We start from the raw sequence: 9,863 nt of genomic DNA, 5'->3' as shown, positions 1-9,863 counted from the left end.
TGGACTTGTTGGACCGAAGGGCCTGTTTCCATCCTGTAGGGAATCTAATCAAAACAGGATCTTGTATTCCACAGCCATCTGATAAAGGAGCAGCGCTCCGAAAAAAGCTTAGTGCTCCCAAATGAACCTGTTGGACTATAACCTGATGTTGTGTGATTTTTAACTTGGTCCACCCCAGTCCAACACCGGCTCCTCCACAGCAATCCCCTCGTGTGACCACTGACCATTGAATGGGAGCACAGAAGCTTGTCCAATCGCTGACAAGTGAGAGTGCACTCGTCATCCTCCAATCACTGGCCGTCGAGTTGAAGAAAGGGGCGGTGTTAGTGGGGGATTGGCCAATGAGACGGCAGGAGATCCCGGAAGCGATTGGAGAGGCGGAAGTTGGGGACTCAGCGGTGCAGAGCTGGCTGCAGACTGAACTGCACCACTCGCACCGGGTAACCTCGGCCGGAATTATGATCCACAGCTTGTTCCTCATCAACTCCTCTGGGGACATCTTCCTGGAGAAGCACTGGAAGAGTGTGGTGAGCCGGTCGGTTTGCGATTACTTCTTCGAGGCGCAAGAGAAGGCGAGCGAGTCGGAGAATGTGCCCCCCGTCATCCCGACTCCGCATCATTTCTTAATCAGCGTCTACCGGGATCGCATCTTCTTCGTGGCTGTGATCCAGAGTGAGGTGCCGCCGCTGTTTGTCATCGAGTTTCTCCATCGGGTGGTTGACACGTTTCAGGTCAGTGGGAAGTTATTAAACCATGTCCTTCTTTCGGGGAACACGAGCGGCATGCATGGGTTAAATAGACAAGGTCTTTTCCTTTGGGTGGGTCCAGAACTAGAGGGTATAGGTTGAGGGTGAGAGGGGAAAGATATAAAAGAGACCTAAGGGACAACTTTTTCACGCAGAGGGTGGTACGTGTATGGAATGAGCTGCCTGAGGAAGTGGTGGAGGCTGCTACAATTGCAACATTTAAAAGGCATCTGGATGGGTATATGAATAGGAAGGGTTGAAGGGATATGGGCCGGGTGCTGGCAGTTGGGACTAGATTGGGTTGGGATATCTGGTCGGCAAGGACGGGTTGGACCGAAGGGACTGTTTCCGTGTTGTACATCTGTGACTCTATGATCCTAACAACTGGGAGGTATTCAACCAAAGATCATGAGTGCATATCAAGTGTGAGGCAAATCATTCACCATAAAAATCAATTTCTAATCAGATTCTAAACGAGAAGCTGGCATTTCATTGTAAAAATCACAAAACAGCTATGTGGTGCTCCTGAACTCCTTCTTACCTTTTACTTTTCTGACTTTAGTATTGCTGGCCAAAGCTGACCAAAATCCTGTATGCAGCAACGTGAAGTTCTGGTTCATTGGTTCATTCTTACGACTCTTAACGTGGGCCTGTTCATGAGTTTCTTCAATCCCCCAGGGACGAGAGATATCAGACTAAGCCCATCATACAATTAGCTTGCATTGTGATATTAACCATAAGCTCCCAAAATAAAGCCTATTTATTCCCTTTTTCATACAATTATGAAAGGCATTGGCTTTTTGTTTTTTCGTGTTCCTGTGAATCTTATGAACATGTACAGAAGTTTCAACTTCTGATTTCAATTGGTGACCTGTCCATGAGAAAATATCCCATTCAAGCTGTGTCAAAATGATTGTTTGCTTGCAGCATTTTGATTACTGTTGCAGCTCTTTCAATCTGCTGAAGAACAACACTTAAGATTTTATTGGACCAATTTTACTGTTGAATTTGTGTATGAGTTATTCAGTGAATAAGTGCTGGGAAAAATAATTTGTCTGAGGTCCCTATACAAGATTATTTCTCCCATTTATGGCTATAAATCTTCACATATTGACTTTTCTATGAGAGGTACAATTGGATGACACTCTTGAATCAGCTGTGGTATAGAAGTCTGACCCAGAAGGTTAGCTTTGCAAACAAGGACAGAGTGTAACAGAGCAAAATTAGTGGATAATACAACAAAGAACATTACAGCACAGGAACAGTCCCTCTGGCTCCAGGTCCGTGCTGCCTTATTTTGCCCTTTCGTACGAAAACTATCTTCTCTTACAGGATCCGTATCCCTCCCTATTCACGTATTAGTCCAGGTGCTTTTAGAATACTGCTGTTGTATCTGCTTCTACCACCAACTCTGGTGTGTTTCAGGCACTCCCCACCCTTTTTGTGGAAAATGTGGTTCTCACATCTCATTTTAAACTTCCCCTTAAATTAAGTGGGTAAGCAGACTGCGTTGAGGATAGAAAATTACAGCTGGATATTCATAGGTGAGGAGAATGGGCCAGCATCTGACAGATGGAGTTTGATGTGAATAAGGGTGAGGTTGTCAGAGTCATTGAGTCAGATAGCATGGAAACAAGCTCTTCAGTTCAACTCATCTGTGCTGACCAGGTTTCCCACACTAAACTCAACCCATTGTCTGTTTGTCTAATTTCTCTCTAAACCTTCCCTATCTGCCCAAATGTCTTTTACAGGTTGTAACTGTACCTGCATCCAGCACTTCCTCTGGCAATTCATTCCACATACAACCCACTCTGTGTGAAAATGTCCGTATTGCTCAAAAATACGAGGGTAAATTGTGATTTAAATGGGAAGCAGATTCCAAGTGCATTGGTGCAGTTCGACCTGGATAGTTTTGAGCGTGAATCACAAAGTGGCAATGCGGTTAGGACATATAACAAGAAAGACAAATGAACTCCTTGGCATTTATTGCAAAAGGACTAGATTATAAAAGTAAAGTAGTGTTGTTATAATTATGTAAGCTGTTGGTGAGACCACATCTGGAGTTTTGTGTCCATTTTGAAAGGATGTGGTTGCATGCGGGACAGTTCAGAGGAGGTTCATCTGATTAATTCCAGGGGTGAAAGGGCTATTGTAGGAGGTGCAGTTTGGCTTGGGCTTCTACTCATTGGAGTTCAGAAAGAATGAGAAGGGATCTGACCGAGGTTTGTAAAATGCTAAACAGTTTGATAAAGTGGACATTGAACAGATGTTTCCCCCTTGTGGGACAGTCTCAAACAAGAGGTCACAGATATAGAGTGAGATGAGGTAGTTTCAAAACTCAGATGAGGACAAAGTACTTTTCAAGACAATTGTCAACTGAGGGGATTGTACATTTCCTGGTTATACATTTCTTTTCTTTAGAATCTCTTCAGTAAAAAAAATCTTCTGGTTTTGAGAATGTGTATTGGGTATGAGCAGGTCGGAAAGAGTTTTGTGAAATGAGGTTCAGCTGAGCATGACTCAGAACAGATAAGAACATACAATTAACTGTGGGGTGCTGGAGGCAAGGATAATGAGTTAACAATGTGGAAAAGCAGTCATTATGTATTGCCATTTCATAATATTGGAAGCATACAGTATGTAAGGTCAGTTTAACAAGGGGAAAGGTATCATTATGTGAAGCCAGTTAACAAGGTTAAGAACATTGATTATATTACAGGAGAAGGCTTAATCTCTACTATTAACATTCGCTGATTGTAACAGTCACCCAATTAATATGTATGTTGCCTTATCTGGATGCTGTTTTCTTTGTTTTTCCTTTGTTTTTCTGCACTAGCCCAGAGTCAGTCCTCACCTAAGGAGATTCTCATCTCCTGGTTATTTTTTTTTCTCTGAGGAGATTCTAAATCTCCTGTTTTATATTTTTTTCCTCTCCTGGTTATATATCTTTTCTTTAAAAAATACAAACAAACAACACAGAAACTCCCAAAAAAACAAATATCTTCCCTAAACAAAGGGGGTGGGGGAGCAAAAAGACAAAGAGACTCTCCCCCTCTTCAACAGCAGGAACACACTGACTGTAGCACCAGCCAGCACAGAGTCAGTGCCCTAAACTGAGGAGATTCTAAACCTCCTGTTTATTTTATTATTTGTTTGGTTATTTTTTTCCCCTTTTTAAAATCTCCTGCATATTTTCTAACCCCCCTCCCCCCCATATTGTGTGTGTACAGGTGTCTCCTGGTTATACTGGTCAGCCAAGGATTTCTTGATTGGTCCAGGTTAACAGCCCCAATCAAACACTTTGCCGTTGACGAGGTCAACTTGATTCCAATCCCTTCAATTGGCAAAAGAGAACGCTGCAAACAAGTTGACAGAATGCTACAGTCACTGCAAGTTCCTGGTTTTTCTTATATCAGAAGAGGCAAAAGAAAAATCTATAGAAGCACATTATGGTCTCAAATGCTCCCCGAATGATTAAGGAGTAGAGTACAAAACCATCTGTCTTGTTAAGTTCAAGACAATGGCTGATTCTATTTCACTATAGATCTCACAGCTACGGCACAAATAGGAATCTTGACATCTTTAATTATTGTCAAGTGCATGACCCAGTCTGTGACACACAGGCCTGAGTTGCTTCAGTGGGTTAACATAAGAGTCATTGTGTCCTGCTATGATCTGGTTCATCATGTGTTGACTTCTGCAAACACGTACACGATCATGTGCTACAATTCATGCTTCCAGATGAAGTAGGGAAGCTAAATTTAGGAGTTGATTTCTCTCCTTCTTTCTCATTACCTCACATTTTAAAACAACTGTGTGAAGTATCTTACCGCACTGAAACTTTCTTAACACAGCAAATCCACAACATTGCTTGCTTATGTTCAGTGAAAGACTACTTTGTGAAAACCAAAACAGACAAATATGATCAGTCAAGCAAGAGTCCAGTCAAAAGTCTGAACTTATCCAGTAATTATAGCATACGTCAGCTGAAATAATAACAGTACTTTACTGAAGAAACTCTGTTGTTAACGAGCCGCAAATAGAATTTACGTGGACAATACCTTTTGCAGTTTGATGGCCAGGTTGAAAAACAAAGTGATGCATTGAGTGGAATGGAACAATGTTAATGGCTGGTATCGGTTTTGTACTGCTACCAGAGTTCGAAAGAAGACAGTTGTCAGAGTGCTCCAGCTCTACTGTGGCCATGTTAATGGAGTTCCCGTTGGAATTTCATCGGTTTGAAGTAGAGTCAATTATTTGAGTCTGCATTTTCACAGCTTGTGTTTTCTAACCACTGTATATGCACATGTCCATTCACCAAATCTATTTGGGGAAGAGACTGTCATCAGATCATTGCCCCATTCCTGCCCCAAGATAATTGTAAGTTATTTATCCCACCTGTTGCTATTCCCCTGACTAAATCTCAAACTCCAAATTTGAGGAATGAACAAATTTTTATGGCATGGTGAGATAGTGATAGTTCTTCTTCAAGAGATATCGAGATGGTCCTTGTTCTGCTATCTACAAAAACAGCTCAGCTCAGTCACACTCCTGCCTTTTCCACATAGCCATAAAAATTGTTTCTACTCTGGTGACTCATTGCCCTTTTCACAACCACAATTGAATATATCTCTACCATATGCTTAGGCAGTGCATTTCAAGTACTAATCAGTCACTGTCTTTTTTTAATAGGTAAGTGAAACATCTTTTCTCAGCTTGCTGTTGGTACTTTGTCAGTTAGATTGATATTTCTGTCACCAGGCAATTGATCCTTCCACTAAAAGGATCAGTTCTTCTTTGGTGGCTTCCTGTAGACCCTGTCATGATTTTGAACATCTTTCAAAATTTCCAAAGATGATAACCTCAGCTTCTCCAGTCTACCCACAAAATTCCTAATCCCTGGATCCTCTACTTTAAATCTTTTCTGCATTCTTTTTAAAATGCAGTGTTTAGAATTGGACACAATCCTTCCATTGAGGCCAAATCAGTGTTTCATAAAGGTTCATCCTAACTTCCTGACTCCTGTAGTCTGCTTCTGTACATGGGGAAACTCAGAATCCCACCTTTCGAAATTACTTTTTATATCTTTTCTGTTACCTTCACCAATTCTGTGCACCCATCACACTTGGCTTCTCTGTTCCTGAACTCTCCTAAGAATTGCAATTTTTTCATAACTACTCTCTTTGTTCTTCTGAATATATCAAGCAATTGAAATTGCATGAAGATTATAAAAGAGGGATTCCTTATTCCCTTGGCAATTGATCTTTATGAACTTTGATGGATTAGGGTAACTAACAGGAATAAAATGTTGACTATGCACATTAGCCTGATGCTGCAGATTTATGAGAATATTGTTGGAGAGCTTCACTCCTGATTTATAACCAGTCAGTTAACAAGTTCAGACACACTCATGCTCCCTTTCTCACACACTACCTGACACGCGCACGTGCGCGCACACACACTACCTGACACAAGCACACGTATATAAATCTATGGGGTGAATTTGCATTTGCAGATACATTCTATTTTGTTCAAAAAACACACGGTCTGTAGGCAGTCAGTCCATGTGGCTTTTCATCAATTCCTACTTTGGAAATAAAGCCAGTCTGACGCCAGGTTGAGACACAAACAGACTCAAAACAAGGATTACACCTCTTCCCACCCTACCTCTACCTGGTTTTGTGTGATTTTTGACTGTGTCCACTGCAGTGCAACACTGGCACTTCCACCTCCTCTGTTATCATGACACCTCCCAGATATAATAAACCATCACCCTTGCAAAAATGCCATCCCGTATTCTCAATTCCTCCGCCTCCGCCGTATCTGCTCCCAGGAGGAGCGGTTCCACCATAGAACACACCAGATGGCCTCCTTCTTTAGAGACCGCAATTTCCCTTCCCACGTGGTTAAAGATGCCCTCCAACGCATCTCATCCACATCCCGCACCTCCGCCCTCAGACCCAACCCCTCCAACCGCAACAAGGACAGAACGCCCCTGGTGCTCACCTTCCACCCTACCAACCTTCGCATAAACCAAATCATCCGCCGACATTTCCGCCACCTCCAAACAGACCCCACCACCAGGGATATATTTCCCTCCCACCCCTCTCCGCCTTCCGCAAAGACCGTCCCCTCCGTGACTACCTGGTCAGGTCCACGACCCACCCTCCCATCCTGGCACTTTCCCCTGCCACCGCAGGAATCCAATAATGCAGCACTCCCTGACACCTTCAATAATGCAGCATTCCCTGACATGTCCAATAATGTCGCACTCCCTGACACCGCCAATAATGCAGTACTGCCTGGCACCTCCAATAATGCAGAACTCCCTGACACTTCCTGATGAAGGGCTTTTGCCCGAAACGTCGATTTTGCCTGTCCTCGGATGCTGCCTGAATTGCTGTGCTCTTCCAGCACCACTGATCCAGAATCTGGTTTCCAGCATCTGCAGTCATTGTTTTTACCTCGTTGATTTTAACCCTACTGCGAATCCTCTTGCAAGGATGCCTGCCTTGAAGAAGTTTTCCTCTTCTCTCTACAAGAACTCTATGCTACTCTCTCCCCACCCCCACCCTCCTCTAGCTTATCTCTCCATGCTTCAGGCTCTCTGCCTTTATTCCTGATGAAGGGCTTTTGCCCGAAACGTCGATTTTGCCTGTCCTCGGATGCTGCCTGAATTGCTGTGCTCTTCCAGCACCACTAATCCACAATCTGGTTTCCAGCATCTGCAGTCATTGTTTTTACCTCAAAACAAGGCCTCAGACCTAAAATGCATTGTTTGACCTGAGGTGTCACAGTTTATTCTGATAAAACCTGATGTTATCTTGGGGCAGTAAATTGAAAGAAATTCTGGGATTTACGTACTAATCCATCAAAACCTGCACCTCTGTTCTAACTGATTGATGGCCATATAGGTTTGTTCAATACATTTGCATCAGTTGTATGATCCTTTGATCTTTTACTATAAATTCTGCGTCTGATGTATTCTCACTCACTAGCCATCTGAGGAAGGAGGGGGACTTTGAAAGCTTGTGGTTTCAACTAATCCTGTTGGCCTATAAGGTGGTTTTGTGTGATTTTTGACTGTGTCCACTGCAGTGCAACACTGGCACTTCCACCTCCTCTGTTATCTTGACACCTCCCAGATATAATAAGCCATCACCCTTGAACTTGATTCCAACTCCCAGCTTCTTTCCATCTCCCCTCTCTCCTCTTTTCTCTAATTTTGCTCTCTCTCATTTCTTTCTTTACTTCATTTCTCTTTCTATTGTTCTTCCTTTTTGGAGGTGGGTTTGCTCGCTGAGCTGGAAGGTTCATTTCTAGACGTTTCACCACCCTACTGGGTAACATCTTCAGTGGGCCTCCAGGCGAAGCACTGTACATGATTCCTGCTTTCTATTTATAAGTTTGGGTTTCTTTGGGTTAGTGATGTCATTTCCTGTGGTGACATTATTTCCTGCTCCTTTTCTTAGGGGGTGGTGGATGGGATCGAACTTGATGTGTTTGGTGCTAGAGTTCCGGTTAGAATGCCATGCTTCTAGGAATTCCCGTGCGTGTCTCTGTTTGGCTTGTCCTAGGATAGATGTGTTGTCCCAGTCGAAGTGGTGCCCTTCTTTATCTATATGTAAGGATACTAGTGAGAGAGGGTCATGTCATTTTGTGGCTAGTTGGTGTTCATGTAACCTGGTGGCTAGTTTTCTGCCTGTTTGTCCAATGTAGTGTTTGTTACAGTCCTTGCACAGTATTTTGTAAATGACATTAGTTTTGCTTGTTGTCTAAAGGGTCTTTCAAGTTCATTAGCTGCTGTTTTAGTGTGTTGGTGGGTTTGTGGGCTACCATGATGCCAAGAGGTCTGAGTAGTCTGGCAGTCATTTCTGACATGTCTTTGTAGGGGAGAATGGCTAGGGTTTCTGGACAAGTTTTGTCTACTTGTTTGGGTTTGTTGCTGTGAAATTGGTGGACTATGTTCATTGGGTATCCATTATTTTTGAATACCCGGTATAGATGATTTTCCTCTGCTGTGCGTAGTTCCTGTGCTGCAGTGTGTGTTGGCTCGTTGAAATGATGTTCTGATGCAGCTTCGATGGTGGGTGTTGGGGATGATGGCATCTGTAGTTCAATATTTGCTCTGTATGTGTTGTTTTCCTGTAGACGCAGGTTTGAAGTTGACCATTGGCTGTTCGCTCTACTGTGATATTTGGGAATGGCAGTTAGTTGTCGTCTTCCTCCTTTTAGTGAATTTTATGCCAGTAAGGGTATTATTATTAACGGTCTTGAAGGTTTCCTCTAATTTGCTTCGTTTTGTGATGACAAAGGTGTCATCCACATGGCAGACCCAAAGCTTGAGTTGGGTGGTTGGCAGAGCGGTTTGTTCGAGTCTCTGCATTACTACCTCTGCTAAGAATCCTGATATCAGGGATCCCGTGGGTATTCCGTAGGTTTGTTGTTGAAGGTGAAGTGTGTGGTAAGGTATAGGTCCACTAGCTTGACATTACTGTCCTTGCTGATGAAGTTAGTGGTGTTTGGTGCATGTGTCTTTGGGTCTTCTAATAGTGTAGTCAGTATTTTCTTGTCCAGGCTAATGTTGATTGATGTAAACAGGGCTGTTACATCAAAGGAGACCATTATTTCATCCTCTTCTGTCTTAGTGTCTTTAGTATTCAGAAATTCTTGGGTGGAGTGGCGTGAGTCTTCTACTAAGTGTTTTAGTCTTTGGTGTAGCTCTTTGGCTAATCTGGAGGTTCCAGGTAGTGCGACTATGGGTCTGAGGGGGGCTCCTGGTTTGTGAATTTTGGGTAGTCAGTGGAAGTGTGGTGTGTTGGCTTCATCTGGTTTCATTTTTTGGAAGTTAGTCTTATTTATTTCTCCAGATTTCTGAAGTTTTTTTGAGTAAGGCTGTGATTTGGTCCTCAAGTTGTGGGTCTGAGCTATTGCCACTTGTGGGTAAGTGTTGGTATCTGTAAGTAGTGTGTTTGCTTTTTCAACGTCATCTCTTCGATTTGAATGACTGTCAGGTGTCCTTTGTGTGCAGGTAGGATAACAATGTCTTTACCTTTTTTTTTGTTTCTTCTTTCTTTCTCAGTCTTCTCTCTCTCATTCTTCTCTTTGCTCCCTCAC

At 43.0% G+C, this 9,863-nt stretch overlaps 1 protein-coding gene across 1 annotated transcript in view; it reads left to right on the top strand.

The window, feature by feature from the left end:
- Positions 1 to 351: 351 nt before the first annotated feature.
- Positions 352 to 9,863, top strand: part of LOC122543150 (AP-3 complex subunit mu-2) — a 36,486-nt gene continuing 26,974 nt past the window's right edge. Inside the window, exon 1 of the mRNA XM_043681522.1 lies at positions 352 to 731. Coding sequence (XP_043537457.1) covers positions 459 to 731 — 273 coding nt within the window. The 5' untranslated portion in view covers positions 352 to 458. The remainder of the gene's footprint in view (positions 732 to 9,863) is intronic.

The sequence above is a fragment of the Chiloscyllium plagiosum genome, chromosome 42 (assembly GCF_004010195.1).
Source record: "Chiloscyllium plagiosum isolate BGI_BamShark_2017 chromosome 42, ASM401019v2, whole genome shotgun sequence".
In the NCBI taxonomy this organism is placed as follows: Eukaryota; Metazoa; Chordata; class Chondrichthyes; order Orectolobiformes; family Hemiscylliidae; genus Chiloscyllium; species Chiloscyllium plagiosum.
The sequence above is the reverse complement of the archived record's forward strand: the minus strand, read 5'-3'. Positions and strand labels throughout refer to the sequence as shown.